The sequence below is a fragment of the Clarias gariepinus genome, chromosome 10 (assembly GCF_024256425.1).
Source record: "Clarias gariepinus isolate MV-2021 ecotype Netherlands chromosome 10, CGAR_prim_01v2, whole genome shotgun sequence".
NCBI classification, from domain to species: domain Eukaryota; kingdom Metazoa; phylum Chordata; class Actinopteri; order Siluriformes; family Clariidae; genus Clarias; species Clarias gariepinus.
Genome location: NC_071109.1, coordinates 5538817 through 5556486, shown reverse-complemented (window position 1 = coordinate 5556486; position 17670 = coordinate 5538817). Strand labels below are relative to the sequence as shown.

At 37.6% G+C, this 17670-nt stretch overlaps 1 protein-coding gene and 1 non-coding gene across 2 annotated transcripts; both read left to right on the top strand.

Moving 5' to 3' along the window:
* Positions 1-83: 83 nt before the first annotated feature.
* On the top strand, positions 84-155 carry trnaa-ugc (transfer RNA alanine (anticodon UGC)). Its single transcript has one exon. It is a non-coding gene; the product is annotated as a tRNA-Ala (tRNA).
* Positions 156-6042: 5887 nt separating this feature from the next.
* Positions 6043-15850, top strand: mmp17b (matrix metallopeptidase 17b). The gene is made up of 12 exons (XM_053506286.1): positions 6043-6120; positions 10723-10965; positions 11285-11417; positions 11529-11682; positions 12426-12534; positions 12669-12846; positions 12945-13121; positions 13484-13604; positions 13808-13881; positions 14054-14203; positions 14336-14557; positions 14654-15850. Exons 2-12 carry the CDS (start codon positions 10816-10818, stop codon positions 15043-15045), a joined length of 1860 nt encoding a protein of 619 aa, XP_053362261.1. The 5' UTR covers positions 6043-6120; positions 10723-10815; the 3' UTR covers positions 15046-15850.
* Positions 15851-17670: the final 1820 nt, after the last annotated feature.

The window sequence follows — 17670 nt, the reverse complement described above, 5'->3', positions numbered from 1 at the left end:
TATAATTCATAAATGTAGTTAGCGGTTTTAGCAGGCTATTTAGTATCTATATAGACCAATGATAAAGGTGTAAAAGTATGGATGGGGATGTAGCTCAGTGGTAGAGCGCATGCTTTGCATGTATGAGGCCCCGGGTTCAATCCCCGGCATCTCCACTCCAAACCATTTTTTTTTTTTTTCCCCCTCCCTTCTTTCAGTAAATATTACAAATTAATAAATAAACTGTACTTATCATACAGTGACACACTCAATAAATATACTTTTTTTTAAAATCCTTAAATACCGTGTTTAGAGTAACTAGGAATAACTAACATTTATACAGAGATGAGAAATGTTCCCGGTGTGTTAACAAACGTTTAGACACAACTTACCTTTTAAATCAAGCTAACTAGCTAACTAATATTTCAGATGACGTGTTATGTTATAAACAAAATAGTTCCAACCCTGAAATCTGTTTGGCTGTAGTAAGCATTACCAAATAAATAAAAACTACACGTTCGAGTCTATTCGATTCAACAAATATTTTAACTGAAATAGGCTAAATGATATTTATCACTGATTCTAGCAATAGTTTGAGACGCTGAAACCGTTACTACAGTTATTAGGACAGTTACAGTTACTTGGCTTGTTGGCATGGCAACACAAAATGATTTTTGATAACTATTTGCAGATAGGAAGTCCTTAAATACTGTGTTTAGACTAACTTGGACTAACAGTAATGTTTATACACTGATGTTAATTGTTTCTGGTTTGTTAACAGTCTTTGAATCTCCATTACTGCACTTTGTTGCTAAGCAACAAGTAATCCTTTTCAAATGGTAACAAATACGTGCAAAAATTTAAAACTACACATGGATTCCATTTGATTCAACAAGTGGTGTTTAAAAAATGCTGAAATGATTTAAAATAATAATATTAAATGAAATATGCTAAATTATATTTCGCACTGATTCTAGATTATGCTGAATCTGTTACTACAAGTATTACTGCAGCTGTTAGTTACTTAACTTGTTGTCATGACAACACACCATGATCTTTCATAACTATTTGCATTAAACTAAAAAGTAAACGTTTAAAGTATATTAAACGTTTTTAATATACATTTAATATATTATTATTATTATTATTATTATTATTTATTACTAAGTATTTCAAGATTCAAGATTTTTATTGTCAAATATACCAAGGTACAAAGAAAATCTTATTTTGTCTTAGCCTCTCGATAATTGAGTGGTAGAAGGGCAGTAAACAATAAAATGACAGTAAGAGATGAATATAAATAAGAAACAACAACAATGAAAAAAGTAGGATAGAATTTTGAATTTACAGTGTAAATAACCCGTTTAACCTATTTAACAACCGTCTCCTGGAACACTGTGGTACAAGTAAACAGTACAGTTTTCTAATCCAGATAACATAGAGTTGTGCAAGATGGTACACTGTAAAGTTCAGGGTACATTTGAGCAGGAGGGGTAGCCTTAGGCATGTTACATCTGTGGAAATGGTAGTGGGTGACAAATGTTTATCAGCCTGATGGCCTGTGAATACAGACTGTCCCGGCGTCTGGATGTTCTAGCTGTAATTCTCCGGTACGGTTTGCCAGACATCACGAGGATGAAAAATGTGTAAATTGGGTGGGTGGGGTCCCTGATAATGTTGCTGGCCCGCTTGTGCGTCCTGCTGTTGAAAATGTCCTGTAGTGATGGAAGACCTGTCCCTATGCCCTATAAGTATGTGATGTAAAAGCGACTAAAGGGGACAGTGTGTAAAGAAGGCACTTAAATAAAGGGACAATAAGTAAAGTAACCTGTATGTAAAGAGGGCGGTATGTAAAGGTGCAGTTAATAAGGGAGACATTAAAGTATGAAAATAAATGACTAGTTAAAGGGACAATATGTAAAGGAAACAAGTTTTAAAGGAGCAATTAGTAAAATGAACAGTTTGTAAAGGGGACAGTTGGTAAAGGGGTAGTTAGTAATAGAGCCAGTTAGCAAAGGGGACAGTATAAACTAAATATTTCACCACACTCTGTTACATTTATTTCCTGTAATTACACACTCACAATTATGCTGTACTGAATGTCAAAACAGCCACCTAGGGGCGAATCAAAGCTGTGGCGATTTTCAATAAAAGCAGCAGCAGTAAAATATTTAAATGGTGCAAATGTTTTAAAGAAGTTTGTATGACAACAGATCACTTGTATTCAACTTGCGAAAGACATGCACCTGTTTGTGGGAACTGTACACGCCACTTGCACATTACAGGAACTAGGCTGGGAGTTATTGCCACATCCCCCAGTACAGTCCTGACCTCGCTCCAAGCCATCTCCACATGTTTGGGGCATTAAAGGAGTTCCTGGGACACCAGCGTTTCAGACGAGAAGCAGGCAGTCGGATCATGGCTCCGATGAACTGAGAAAACTTTCTACTCTGATGGTATCCAAGCACTAGTGAAACGCTGGGATACTGTAAGTGCATTAGTGTAGCAGGAGGTTATATGGAGAAATAATAACTGTGTTCTGTTATTCTGCACAATCAAAAGTTTTACTTGAATGCACCTCTATGTTAAAAAAGGATGTGACGCAGTAGATTATTTTTTTTTCACTTCTTTTTTCTTTATACCAGAACACTGATTCAAGAGGGTTTTTTTGCAATTTGTTTGCATACCAACAGTATAAAAGCATAAGATTTGTTCATGCAAAAGGTGTCTGAGTCAGTGATAAAAAAAAAGAAAGATAACAGAAACATATAATACAGGAATAACTAGTAGAAGGATCTAAGCAATGATCATGATGCTCAGACATTGGGGCCATGGTGGCGTAGTGGTTATCACTCAAGCCCTGCACCTCCAAAGTCGAGGCTCGAGTCCTGCCTCTGGTCTGTGTGTGGAGTTTGTTAGCTCTCCCTGTGCTTGGTGGGTTTCCTCCGGGTACTTTGGTTTCTTCCCACAGTCCAAAGACATGCAGATTGGGGTAATTGCTGTTCTCAAATTGTCCGTAGTGTGTGGGTGTGTGTGTCCTGTATACAGGATGAATGAATTCTGAGATTTTAACAGTTTTATTTGCACTGTTAGGCTTAGTTTATTTCTATACCACAAAGTGTCCAGAAAACTAACATTAAAACATTTATGGTAGATTTCTGTATTTTTAACATTGTGACAATTTAGGTAAAAAAATTACCATTAGTAGTACAGTAGTTATACTGTATGACATAACAGTTTATTATTAATATTATTGTTATAATTAGCAGTAGTAGTAGGAGTATATTATTATTATTATTATTATTATTATTATTATTATGCTCTGTCTTTATTATAGTCTCTATTCATATATTTTTTATTTTGTACATACAACACATCAGGAAATTACTGTTACTCACTATTTAGTATCATGAATTATATGCAGTATGTATAATAAATTTCCTGTTTTGCGCTTGTCGATCCTGTGCATCATTTCTTTGCAGTTACTCTGTATGCCATGCGATGGTTTCGTTTGATCACATCTCCAACGTTTTTGGTTGCACCTGCAGTGCAGTAACCTCTCGTAACCCTGGGTTTTCTCCTCATCTGTTAGAGTGCATTTGCATTTACCGATAAGATATAGATCTACCATCTCTCATGGACTAAAATTACAGGAAGTACAGGAAGTGATGTAGATTTAGACGTTTTAGGTCAGGCTGCTACTTGAATTCCTCTTGTGTCAGATTTACCCAAAGAACAAAGAACAGTGTGATTCTGTTTGTTCTTCCTTCGTCATATCTTTAACTGTCTAGCTTCATTTACTGTAACATTTAACCTCGATATCTCTTACATGATAACATAAAGAGTCGTGCCCTGTACGGTCTTTAATTTTTCTCTCTTTACTCAAGTTAATAAAACAAAAAACTTTATCTTTTAATAGAAAAAGAAGTGAAAAGTTCAATTATCTACCCTGAAGACTTCCTCATGTTAGGAAGTTTAAAGTACAGCTATGTAATAGTTTATTCGAATTAAAAGAAAACAACACCGAATCATTCAGAACGTAAACATTTTACTTGGAAAAGTTGTTCATTATGTCTGAAGATTTATGAATGGAGTAACACAGATACTGTAGTTATAATTAGTATTGACCTCAGAGCCAGAGCTGAAGGAAATTTCAGCGTCCCAAATCCACAAAACAGGGCTCTTCATAGACAGAGTCTCCATTTACTGATACATCTCCCGAACATTCCCGAAGCCTCATGAACGCATCATCCGTCTACATCTTTCCAGCGCATAATGCTTGATCCTGCAGTCATCACTACACATCAGGAAGTGTATACACCATATTCGCTCGCTCTCGTCAGATCCTACACACGGCCTTGATGTGACGTTCACAATGGACGTCTATGTGACTCCAGAGTTCCTCCAACAGCGCACTGAGTTGTTACGGAGACACGAGTTCACAAGGTCCTTTGTGGCTTTTCGATCATTCTGCCTCTAACACACAACCCTATTCACACACACACACACACACACATGAACAAGCTTAAAATACAGTGCGCACTACCCTTTTGGCCCTAGAGCCGGCGCTGACCTTTGACCTGGGTCAGCCTTGTCACCAGGACGACACGGACAATAATGTGGCCTCTTGGCTCTTTTCCACACGGGTGGTTTTACAATTGTGGTTTCTAAATGCCGTCACATTTTGTAACCTGGCCTTAATAAATGGCTACATTTATTGAATGTTAGTTTACTGAATGTTTTAATAAAAATGTCTATAAAAATATACTGTATTTTAACTTTTAAAAATGTTTTATAAGCGGAAATTGTTAACCTTGTTCCTCCAACATGTCCATAATTTAAATAACAGTCAATTTTACATTTTAATTAATTGAAATATGTGTCCAAATAGGACAAAACTCTTTAAACAATTATAAATACAAATGAATAACTTGACAGGGTATTATTGTAATTTTTTAATACAGTCCTGATCTTGCTCCAGACATTTCCACATGTTTGTGAAATTCAAGGAGTTCCTGGGAGGCCAGGGTTTCAGGCATAAAGTGGGCATTTTTGGAGGTACCCAAGCACAAGTGAAATAAAGGAGTTTTTACTCTCATAACTGAGTAATGTTATTGTGCACAATCAAAAGTCCCGGTTTGGCCTGAACACCCACTTGTGCTTACTTCCCATCATTTTCTTAATTTAAAATCTTATATTTCTTAGTGTTTAAGTTGTCTAAAACTACTACGGCTGTTGATTTGTCCCTTGTTTTATTTTTAAGAATATTATAAAAAAAATATTGGAAGTGATCTTAATGACATTTGTGGAAAGAAAAAAAAAAGAAGTGAATGACTTTTAGTTATTGCAACATTAACAGTCCTCAGATCCTAGTGCAAGATTTTTAAAGGACTACCCTGTCGGATTCTCGAATCCCATCGTTCAGAATGTTTTATGTATTTTCCCTGCCAGCATCTCTGCCAGTCGCCCTGGCTTCCTGCTAATTCTGCATTCTACTGTCCATAACAACATTCAGCAAAAAAAACTGTCCTGTAAACATTAAGCATCCTGCCTGTGTGCTTTTCTGATTAAGTAATTCCCTTCAGACCCACACGCTCCCGCTCTGGAGAGATTGACAACACATCTGGAATCTCTGTTATAATCCGAAATTCGCCCAAGACAGCATGTAAGGCTCGGACATGCGTAAATGTACTTATCTCAAAATCATTCCCCATCCGACCCCGGCGTTCGATCATTCTTGTCCTCTCTGTCATCTGACATTTAATTTACAGTTAAAATATTAAAGCAGAAATCGAGTTTGCTTGGACATCTAGTGTGAATTTCAGTGTAGTGCAGGAAACCTGGTGAAATCTTGGCCTGCGATGGTTTTAAATCAATTTGGTTTTAAAAAGTAACAGCCTATGCTTGTGTGCCTATCACACACACACACACACACACGCGCACACACAGTGTGTTCTGCCTGTTTTTCGGGGGGTGTTTAAGGGGCTATTGTGTTAGCAGGGCGGTCAGGAGAGGGGAGGGGGAGAGCTCAGGAGATGAGAGGGACACATCTGTTCAGAGAGACAGAGAAGGAGGGAGTGAAGGACAGAGTGGGCGAATTAAAGGCAAAAGACACAGAGTCCTAAGGACAGAGGGAAGAAGGTAAGCGCTCACTTGGTTTCTATGATTTACAAACTATACATTGCTATTTTTTTCCTCATTTTAAATTGTTAAAATAGATTTGTAGAAGTGTGTGATTATTAGTGTTATTTATGGCTTCATTAAGTTGCCATGTGCCATATTTTTTTTCACAACAGAGGCTGAATTTAGTATTCTTTAAATAAATGATATTTTCACTGAATTTGGACTAAATAACATTTGAAAAAACTTTCATAATTTTTCAAGTAGTTTAGTTTCCATTGTGTGTGTACAATATACCAAATATTGGAAAATAAGCAAGTGGGCAGGTCTAATGCCGTGGATGTGACTCATCTTGGACTCATATTGATGAACAAAAAGCCTCAGAGCATAGACAAGCTTAGTACAGTATCAGTGAATCCATGTGCATAAATGTTAATGTAATCTCTTCAGCTAATCACTTGCAAATCCTCTAAATTCATGTAAACATTTGCATCCGAATTTTATCAGTGGTATGGATGTGACGTTAAACAAACTTTTATAAAACAATACAGGTTTAGTACAAACTATGAGTTTTAAAGAATGCTGCAGAAAGAGACCTGAATGAACGCAAAAAGTGTAGATTTGAAAATGTTTGGAATAAATGGTTTCGGAATAAATAATTTTAGATTACCTGGAGTTATGGATGTGACATTTTCACGTTATGGATGTGACGTGTCTGAATCAGGGCGGCACAATGGTGTAATGGTTAGCACTGATGTCTTGCACCACCAGGATCTGGGTTCGAGTTCTGCCTCGGGTTCTGTGTGAATGGAGTTTGCATGTTCTCCTCATTCTTGGTGGGTTTCCTCCAACAGTCCAGACCAATCTGCAGTCGGAGAAACAGCTTGGGAACTGGTGTTTCTAAATTGCCCGTAGAATGTGTGTGCTCTGCGATGGATTGGCACCCCATACAGGGTGTACCCTGCCTCGTGTCCTAAGTCTCCCCCAAAACCCTGCATACAGGGTAAAGCAGTATGGACGATGAGTATCTGAATCAGCACTGATTGGTACATGAAACATTTGCAGTAGTAACTGTGAAAAAGCTAAGCATTAAATTATTGAATTAGAAATGATTACTACTGTAAACCATCGTTCTCACCACCAACTCTGTTTCTTTATTTTGAAGTAAGGAAGAACCAACTTTTAATGTCGTCCCAAAACTGGAAAACACATCATCCTCCATCCTGAAGACTTTCCCATGTTGGAAAACGTACAGCCTAATCTCTGACACAGAGACTGTACTGTAGCAACAATAATGTACAGTATAGGGCTACATTAATACCTTACATTAATAACCTGCAATAGAAATAGATCTGAAATCAGATCTGCTGTTAATAAACACCTTATAACTGATCAGATTTAAGAAATCAAGCATCCCTGTTTTATACTTAACCATTATGGCAAGACTTTAAGTAGTGTAAAGTTCAGGTTCTGTTATTAGATTCTGTTCAATTATTAGATTGTGATGCCTAATGCCTGTTTCATGTCAGTTGACTTGAAAATGTCTTGACATTTATTTTTGTGTTAAATAGCCATTAAAACCTTTTAAAACTAAATAATTTAAATACTGTAAATCAATATAAATCATAATTCTACTTAGCATTCGATCAGGATTTCACTGCATTCATGGCAGATCAACACTGGAAACAGAGATGATATAAATCCCATTATGCTGTTTAAGTCAAACCAGGACTTTTGACTGTGCAGAAAAACAGAACGCATTATAAGAGTAAAAGCTCCTATATTTCTCTATATACTCCCCGGCTACACTAATGCACTTACCCCAGTGTTTCACTAGTGCTTGGATACTATCAAGGTAGAAAGTTTTCTCAGTACCCTGGAGCCACGATGGCCTCCCAGGAACTCCTTTGATGCAGAAATGGCTTTGAGCAAGGTCAGGACTGTACGGAGGATGTGGCAATAACTACCAGCTGAGTCCCTGTAACGTGCAAGTGGTGTTGGTAAATGATTGTGTTGAGCTGAAATCTTGATCCTTATTTATTTAAAATTTTGCTTAAAAAATGCTTGAAATTCCTATTAGAAGCAGCGTTAAAAGCACTGGACATGTAATGTATACTGTAAATGTATAACTCAGATGCAGAGCTACGATCAGATACAAAGTCTCAGTAAGCAGAGTGAAAACGTGAGCTGCAATCAAGGTCAGGCATCAGAAAATGGGCCAAAACTCCATTAAATATAAAAAGCAAGGCCGAGGAGCGATCCAAAGAACAATCCAATAAGTAAAGGATCTGAAAAATAATAAGGCAGTCAGAGTTCAACAAAGACTCATGACTTACACACATGGAATGGAAAGACGTTGCAATACATTAATTCATTTGACTTATAACGTATAACAGAAAGTATCCCAGAAAATCCTCTGCAGATTTCAATTCTCTGTCCTTCCTTTCATCACATGACTAATCCGGTAAAAAGGTTGAAATCTCTTTATTGCTGCCGGGAAGTTTTTGCTTGTAAAAACGGGTAAGTGGATTGAAGACCGCCCGATTTGCATGATTGAGGAAAGAACATGAAGGAGTAGGAGGAGTACAAGGCGGATTTATTCTCGAGCAAAAGAGATGGTATAAGGGGCATTGAGCAGCTTGTAGGACACGAGGACTTAATCCAATTACAAGGTGTCATTTCATTAAGGAAGAAAGCGGCTGGAGGAAATGAGTCCACGAGAAGCTGGATGAAACGAGACAGTTATGGAACGACGGAGATGAATTAGGAAAGGTCCGCTCAGCGAGGAGATGTTCAAGGAGATGTGTGACCGAGACACAATCATGCTCTTGTTGTATTTTCTTGTGAAGCTGTGTTATTTGTAGTTTTGTGACATCATTTGTGACTTGTGTGTAATAGTCATGAGCGTGAGCATTTCTTCAATCAAGCCTCATTTTAGCTTTAGTTTGTTCTGTATTTGTCTACAGGATGACTGTATTTTTCTGATAAGTTGGTTTTAATGTGCAGCACACACGTCTATCAGTTCTTTTTTTTGGCTCTGTACTTGCCTATTAAAGCCGTCAGCACGACTAGTGGTTGGCCGAAATGATCCACGACTTCCTGCTATTGATCACTTCTGGAAGGAAGAGGTATTAGCTAAGGATCCCATTCTTATTGGTACCTACAAGCACACACACTCACACACTCACACACTAAAGAAAATTCGGAAACAGCGATCATCTGCATGTCTTTGGAAACGGGATTACCTGGAAAAAGTCCACTAACATCGGGAGATCATGGAAACTCTGTGCATACAGACCGAAGGCAAGATTCGAGATTTGAACCCTCAACCCTGTAGGTGTAAGGCGACAGCGCCAACCACCAAACCACATGCATTTGTGTAAAGTGCATAATTTTATTGTAAACCGTTTAAAATTTTGTTTTTATTGTTATTATTCTCTTCTATCATAACAATTTTTTTTTGGTTTTTAGATACAAATCCTAGATCATATCACAACAATAAACAGTCACTCCCACATCTGCACCAGCCGCCATGTTTTTGTTTCGTCTTCCTAAGAAAAAAAAAAGAAGACTAACACCCCATTTACATCTATAACATGTTTTATTAAATTGTTAAACTTCTCATTTTCTTATTTATACTTGCTGGAGACTATTCCATAAATGTTCAAACATCTGCTAAAAATAAAATAAATGAATATATCTTTAATAAAATAAATCTTCTCCTTTGTTAAACAAGAACATGTTTGTATTTGGTTTGTTTCTTATGGAAGGTGGAATATAAATTGATTAATTAAATAAATAAATGTAATTAATTGAAGGATTCTACAGCGTAGTGCTGTAGCTAGCAGTCCAAATCAATCGCCTTGAGTGGATCATCATTAGACTCCACCCACTGAGTTAGATGGGTGACTTTGACAGATTTAATTATTTCATGGTGTGTACAACTAGCAACCATGAAATAAATAAGTTAAGAAATAAATAATTAAATACATTTGACATAAATTATTAAATTAAAAACAATTGTAATAATTTAATAAACTGTGAATAAATGAATTATGAAAAACATAGATAAGTAAATAATAAAATAAATAAATCATTAAATAACATGATAAAATAAATCTTGAAATAAATCTTAAAATAAATTATGAAATAAGTCTTGAAATTAATACTTATATTAATAGTTAACTAACTTATGGAATAATTAATGAAATAAATAATGAAATAAACTATCAAATAAATAATTAAATTATTAAATAAATCATTAAATAAACATTTAAATTAATAATGAAATACATAATTGAATACATTTTAAAATAAGGAAATCATGAAAGACAATTAAATAAATCATAAAAATTTAAACAGGAATTAAATAAGTTACTTTAAAATATGTAATTATTTAATGATACATTTAATTATTTAATGATACATTTAATTATTTAATGATACATTTAATTTATTTACATTTATTTATTTATTTAATTACATTTATTTATTTATTTATTATTGACCCTAGTTCGCACTGTTTTAGTAAAAAAAAATAATAATTGAACTGTATAAAGTGCTCATTAGGAAGATGTCACTGATTGTCATGATGTGATTTCTTTTGTTGTTCCTCCTGCACAGGGACCACCGGACCAAAAATGATGGAACTCAGAACATTTCCCCCTGACTGAGGACAGTGTTGATCATTTACCTAATATCCGACAACTTCTCAGTATGAAGGTGCTGCAGTGGATGATGATTAATCTCAGCCTGTGTGGATGCAAATGGGCTGTCTCGGTCCCATTGGCTCCGCCCATTGCATCACTAACACTAGAAACTCCTCCCTCTGTTTCACCCACAGTGGATGAGAGCGCAAGGCTGGTGGTGAGGGCTCATCACCCTTAAACACAAGCATTTTAAAGATAAACAATCATATACTCATTAAAGTGAAAGTAACATTAACTCAATTATGATTTATGACTAAGTGCATAGCTCAAAAACTAGTTAAAAGTTTATATAGTATATACTAAATGTTAAAATCTTTTTTAGTACCCGAAGGGCTTCCCATTTAGGATCAATAAAGTCTATCCATCCATCCATCCATCCATCCATCCATCTATCCATTTATGAGCACTGATGCAAAATATAATTCAAGTAAATGTACTTAACCAATGATCAGATACTTTTATTGGTCTCTGAACAGGATTGGCTGATGAAGTATGGTTATCTGCCCCCTCCTGACCCCTCCACGGGGCAGCTTCAAGCCTGGACCGCAGTCACACACGCTCTGAAGGCCATGCAGAGATTTGCTGGATTAGATGACACCGGAGCATTGGGTAGGAAAAACACACACCTCTTCTCTTCCACGTCACTCTCCATCTGCTCAGCAGTGACCAATCACTTCTATTCTCTGTCTCCTCCAATCCCCCCCCCCCTCTCTCTTTCAGATAATGAAACACTCACACTGATGCAGACGCCACGCTGTTCACTTCCTGATGATGAAGGCAGTCAGATTGCTGACTCAGATTTGGATACTGAGCTTCACAGCCAGAGGGTGAAGAGAACTGTGTCGAGCTGGACTCAGAGTAACATCAACTGGAAGTGTGTGTTATTTTAATCTCATAGTTTTACACCAACCTTTTCATACACACTTTACAAACTTGTTACTCATGTTGGTGGGCTGGATCAGTTCAGAGCTTGAGAAGGCTTTGATCCTGTACAGGAACATAAATGTGACTATATTCACTGGACCAAAAATCAAGTTCCTGGATCTCACCTTGGTTCTAAAGCAGCTTTCATAACAATTTTATTTATATAGCGCTTTTAGCAGTGGTTATTGTCTCAAAGCAGCTTCACAAAAATAAAACGAAAATTTGAAAAGAAAATTTATGGAAGTATGCATGTGTAAAAAAAAAAGTGTCTAGAAAGTAATGAGATTGTCTCTGATGAGCAAGCCAAGGGTGAAGGTTACAGTGGCAAGGAAAAACTCCCTGAGATGGCAATAGGAAGAAACCTTGAGAGGAACCAGACTCAACAGGGAACCCATCCTTATTTGGGTGATTCCCCATTCATCCATCAACCATCCATCCAAGTTCATTTATACAAGCATTCATACGTCCACCAATGTATCAATCATTGCATTCATTAATCACTTCATTCTTGCATCCATCCACCCATCTATTGTTGTCTTGTAAAATCACCCAAATGGATGTGCTGACAGCACAACCCCAAGTATGATATTGCTTGCTATGATACGCTATTGTAGCGTTTAAACACTCAAAATGCTACAATAACATTAATCTCTTATTTCTCTCTCTCTCTCGCTTTCGCTCTTTTGCTCTCAGACTGCGCACATACCCCACCTCCTCTGCTTTGCCCCATGAGATATTTCGTTCTTTAGTCTTCTACGCTCTGAAAGTGTGGGCAGAACCGACGGCTCTTGAGTTTCACGAGGTCAGATGTTAGCTGAGCAAATGTTCATTTAAACTACCCCATTATACAGATCTTTTTATCTGATCTGGAACAATTACCACTTGGTTTAGCAACAGCAACCTCCTGTTTATTATTCGGTGCCTGATGTCCGATAGGTCGGAGAACCTGAAGGGGCGGATCTCCTGATTGATTTCTTGCATGGTCCACATGATGATGGATATCCTTTTGATGGGGTGGGTGGAGCTGTTGGCCACGCCTTCTTTCCATCTGACCCAAAAAGAGCAGGTGAAGTTCATCTGGATGCAGAAGAGGAGTGGGCTTTCAGACAGCCAGGTCTCACACCCACGTCACACACACACACACACACCAGACAACATTTTGAGTGCTTAGTTCAGTTTCTTTACTTAAAAGCGTGCTCTGTGTGCCAACAGCCTCTGAAGGCACGGATGTGTTCACGGTGCTGGTGCACGAGCTCGGCCATGCTCTCGGACTCTCCCACTCTTCAGCAAGGGGGTCCGTTATGAGGCCGTATTACCAAGGGCCCTTGGGAGACCCGCTCAACTTCAGCCTGGGATCTTCAGACCGGGAGCAGATCAGCGCTCTCTACGGTAACTTCCACCAGACTACACCAAAAATGTTTTAAATTGTGAGTGATGAGCGACAGAGGGATGTGTAGGGGGAAATCAATAACTACAATCCTTTTGTGCTGTAGGTTTGTCAATCAATCTATCAATCCATCCAATACAATACAATCTATTGCATCCGTCCATCCATTTATCTAATTAAATTTAATTAATCAATTCAACCATTTATATGTACATCAGTAGTTGATTTATCAACCAATCATGCTGTTAATCCATCTTCCTATTCATTCATCCATCCACTCGTTTTATTCTCATTTGCTGAGACAGAGATCAGTATATTAAAGTTGAAGTTATATTGAAGTTTCTATGTAATGTACTTTGTTTAGGAAAGAAAAGTAATGATGTACAGACAGACAGTCATGCTCCAGAGGCTGAACTGAAACATCAACACAGAGGGACACACAGACTCACACACAGGAACCGACACACTCACAGTCACCCGGACAGGTATAATAAACATAGGGAATAATGGAAGCCCTTGTTATATACATAATCGGTTGTTCTTTTGTTGTTATTGTTAATAGATCATGTTGGCTTTTGTTCATTGTTTAATTAAAACTTTGTACACCACTGTGTGACCGCACTGAGTTGTGAAATATTCTAAAAGTGGTGTTGCGTAAGAGCAGTGGTGTGTTCCTCTCTAAATTTAGCCCTTCTGTGGATCGTTGCAACACCAGTTTCGATGCGGTTGCTAAAATCCGAGGCGAGACGTTTTTCTTTAAAGGTAAAATCTCAGGATCTTTACGGAAGTAATTTTTTTATGATTGGTTTATCTCCTGTTATTAAAGGTGTAATAGGCTACTATTACTTTTCTGATCATCATTACAAAGTAGATATAAAGGTATAGACATAAGGTAATGACGTGTCGATACAGTCTAACTGGAATGCGTTAACAGGTCCGAGTATGTGGAGGGTGAGAAGAGGGGGTCTGGTTTCACGGAGAGCCGTGTCCGTGCGCAAACTCTGGGCTGCTCTGCCCACATCTCTGCCCTCACTGAGGGCCGTACTGGAGAGGCAGGAAGATCACGCCATCATCTTCATCAGCGGTCAGTTCCTCCAGTCGTCCTCATGCTTCATGTAACATCACATACTGTACGAGTATGAGAATGGAAATGAAAGAAACTAAAATACTTGATCCTTCATCCTTAATAATTCATTGCCATGCTGTATATTTTTAGATTCTCAGTTCTGGTTGTTTAAGGACCTGATTCTGCAGGACGGTTTCCCCCAGCCGTTGTCTGCTCTGGATCCTACAGGCTTGGATTTACAGAAACAGGGTGTGCACTGGGACGCTGATAAAGGAGTGGTTTGGGGGCCTGGAGGAAATCAAGGAGAGACCGGTCAAGTGTGGGCGGAGCTCATTGACGGAGGAGTGAACGGAATCATTACAGAGAACAATGGTAAGGAGGAGAGACATGTCATGGGAGCCCGATAGACCTTAACTCAAACCTCTCACATGTCTTTTACAAGGCTTCTCTGTCTCCTTGTTCCAACAGGTTCTCTGTTCCTCTTCAAAGGCGCCCACTATTGGAAGTTTGCCCACCCAGGCTCCGCCCCTGAAGAAGGATTTCCCCGACCCGTGGCTTCAGACTGGTTGAACTGCCCCGACCCCTCCCCTGATCACTCTGGTGATATCTCTATGACGTCCGTTATTGGGCAGAAGGAGCTGCAAGACAAAAACGAGGAAGGAGCTTTGGAGCAGATCAGGCGCAGGGACAAAACCACAACGAGACATACCGAGAATCCTCAGCGGTGTCCCTGCTCCAACAGCGCACCGTCAGCTAACATCAACCTGCATTTCCTCATGATTAGCCTGCTCGTATACACTCTGACTTCTCAGCTGTCTGTGTCAGTTTTCACCACATACTCGCATCCAGTCCGTCTTTAGATAAATGTACCTTTCAGTGAGTCTGTGTTTCATATTCTGTCATACCGGCAGACCGGAATGCATGTGACTTTTTGCCTCTGCACATGTGTACGGCGATCAGTGACATCATCACTCAGCGCGGGGATTTCGTAACAGTTCTGGCAACAGTCGCTAAAACAGCTGTCTGGCTTCTGTCCTTCTTCTGGTCGTCAACAAATTCAGCTGTCTAAGCACTTGCCAATTGGAGCATATTTTTCCCAAAATATATCTGTCATGACTTTTAAATCCCATCTGAGCAAAAAAAAAAAAAATCTGAATTGAACAAAATGGTTTGTAATGTGAACGTGGCCTTTTATCAATAAACCAGCTGTTCTTTAGTATTTTTTGCATCATTGAACATGCAACAGTCAAAGTCACAGAGATCATAATTTTCACCTTTATTCTGATGTTTAATGTAAATGTTAACTAAAGCTCATTATATGGATATCACTGCATATCATTATATTCCCCAAAGAAGAAAAAAAGGGGAATTATTGCTTAAGGGCGTTAATATTTATTTTGTCATATCTCACTGGATAACACTTGACATTGGACATGGTATCTGTACTAAACTTCTATCCCTGGTAAAACTATTTGTTAATCATTAAAGAAACAGTGGGGCTTTTTAAGTGATAGAAATTATCACTAGAACATTTCTTCAACATTTTTTTTTACACATTTTACAGTTTTTATAGTTAATACCATGATCTCTCCATCTGACTTCAAAAAGCCTGTATTTCTGAGATGATGATACAACCTGTAGTTACTGTATAATGATAATAATATTAAAATTTACAATAAAATGAAACCCTGAGAATAGTGTCTGTCTATATTTTATATAAAAGAGGTTTGGCATTAGGCGGCACGGTGGTGTAGTGGTCAGCACTGTCTCCTTGCACCTCTATGGTTCGGGTTCGATTCTCGGCCATGTTTGATTCCTGTCTCTGTGTGCATGGAGTTTTCATGTTCAATGACAAGCAGATTAGGCTAATTGGCGTTCTCAAATTGTGTGTGTGCCCCGTGATGGATAGCCAGCCTTGGTATCAGCAGTCTTTCTGCTTAATGCTTAGAACATAAAAGATTGAGCGATTTCGGAGCAGCGAAGAAATATACAGCAGAACACCTAGTATGAGTACAAGACCTCTCTGTGTGCTCCTGTGCTCCTCTGTTTCTTAATCAGAGATTCAGTGATAGAACAAACCTTACCACTTCATGGTGGCATTTCATAGCGGTATGAATTATTTTGAGATGTCAAAAGGAGGATGAGTTTAATTCCCCTGGTAATTCTGTTGTGCATAACTTTAGTATATGTACTATAATAAGAGAAATGAAGGGAGTTTTTACTCTCATAACTGTGATCTGTTATACTGTACAATCAAAAGTCCAGGTTTAATTTGAACATCCTGATCATATTGTTTATATAGTATGTAAATGTGTAGAGCTTGTTAGACCATAATTTAAATGTCTCTTACACATAATTGAACCTCTCATGGGGATTTATGAGACTTTTTTTCTTACTCTGTTTCTTTGTCCATCAGGATTTACTCGCTCAGCTTTCGTCCCTAAGGAGGGATTTTCATAACTTTCAGATTGTTACATATTTTTAACTTTAAGGGAGCCCGTGTTCACTGTATCTAAACATTCAACATGTTTTTTGTTTTTTTTATCTTTTCTGCCATGCTTTTCCTCTCACCATGTTGTACAGAGTGGCTAACTCCATTACCATGGTCTCCATGTGAGAATGCTGTGGATAAAACTCCAGGTTATGCACAGACTTATTTAAAATCCTCAAACCAGCTGTCTGGCAATACTGAACATAAGTATCCAAAGCTCTGGACCTGTTTTTTATTATATTGAGTTTACTGTATATTATTATATTCCTTAGACCACAGAAAATGATTGCTTTAAGGCGTTAGTATTTATTGTGTCATGTCTCACTGGATAACACTTAACATTGGACATGGTATCTTTATAAAACTTCTATGACTTGCAAAATGATCTATTAATGATTAATGAATGTAAAATGCAGTGTGTCTAACAGTGATAGAAATTATCGCTAGAACATTTGTTTAACCCAAGCTGTTTCAACATGACTCTTTACCCATGATCTCCAACACTACAGGTTTATATTCAGTTTTTCTCCATCGTTTTAACTAATTTGCTAAAAACTATGGCTTAAATTCTTAAAATTCTACATGCAAAGTATAGTAACTGGTAGCCTTTTGTTAAAACTGCACAAATCCTTCATGCAAAATGCATTTATGGATTTAAAACCATTTAATTTTTTTTCCCTCCACAAAAATTTACTTCATCAAGTTGATTCACACAGGATATCATATAAAGAGGTCTTGGTGATGATTTGACACTAAACATACAGTAGATAAAATAAATAACACAAGCACTACAATATTGTTTATTTGAACCTTCTGGGATCATGGTATATTTTTAAAATAAATAAAATAGTGTAAAATTGCTTTATTCTTTAATAGATTTTTAGCAGCGCTGTGATGCCATACCATGGTCTATTATACTGTATACAAAATCAATAAACAAAGTCAATACGGTAAGGCAGAAAATCTTTATTAGTATCTGTAAAATTAATCTTTC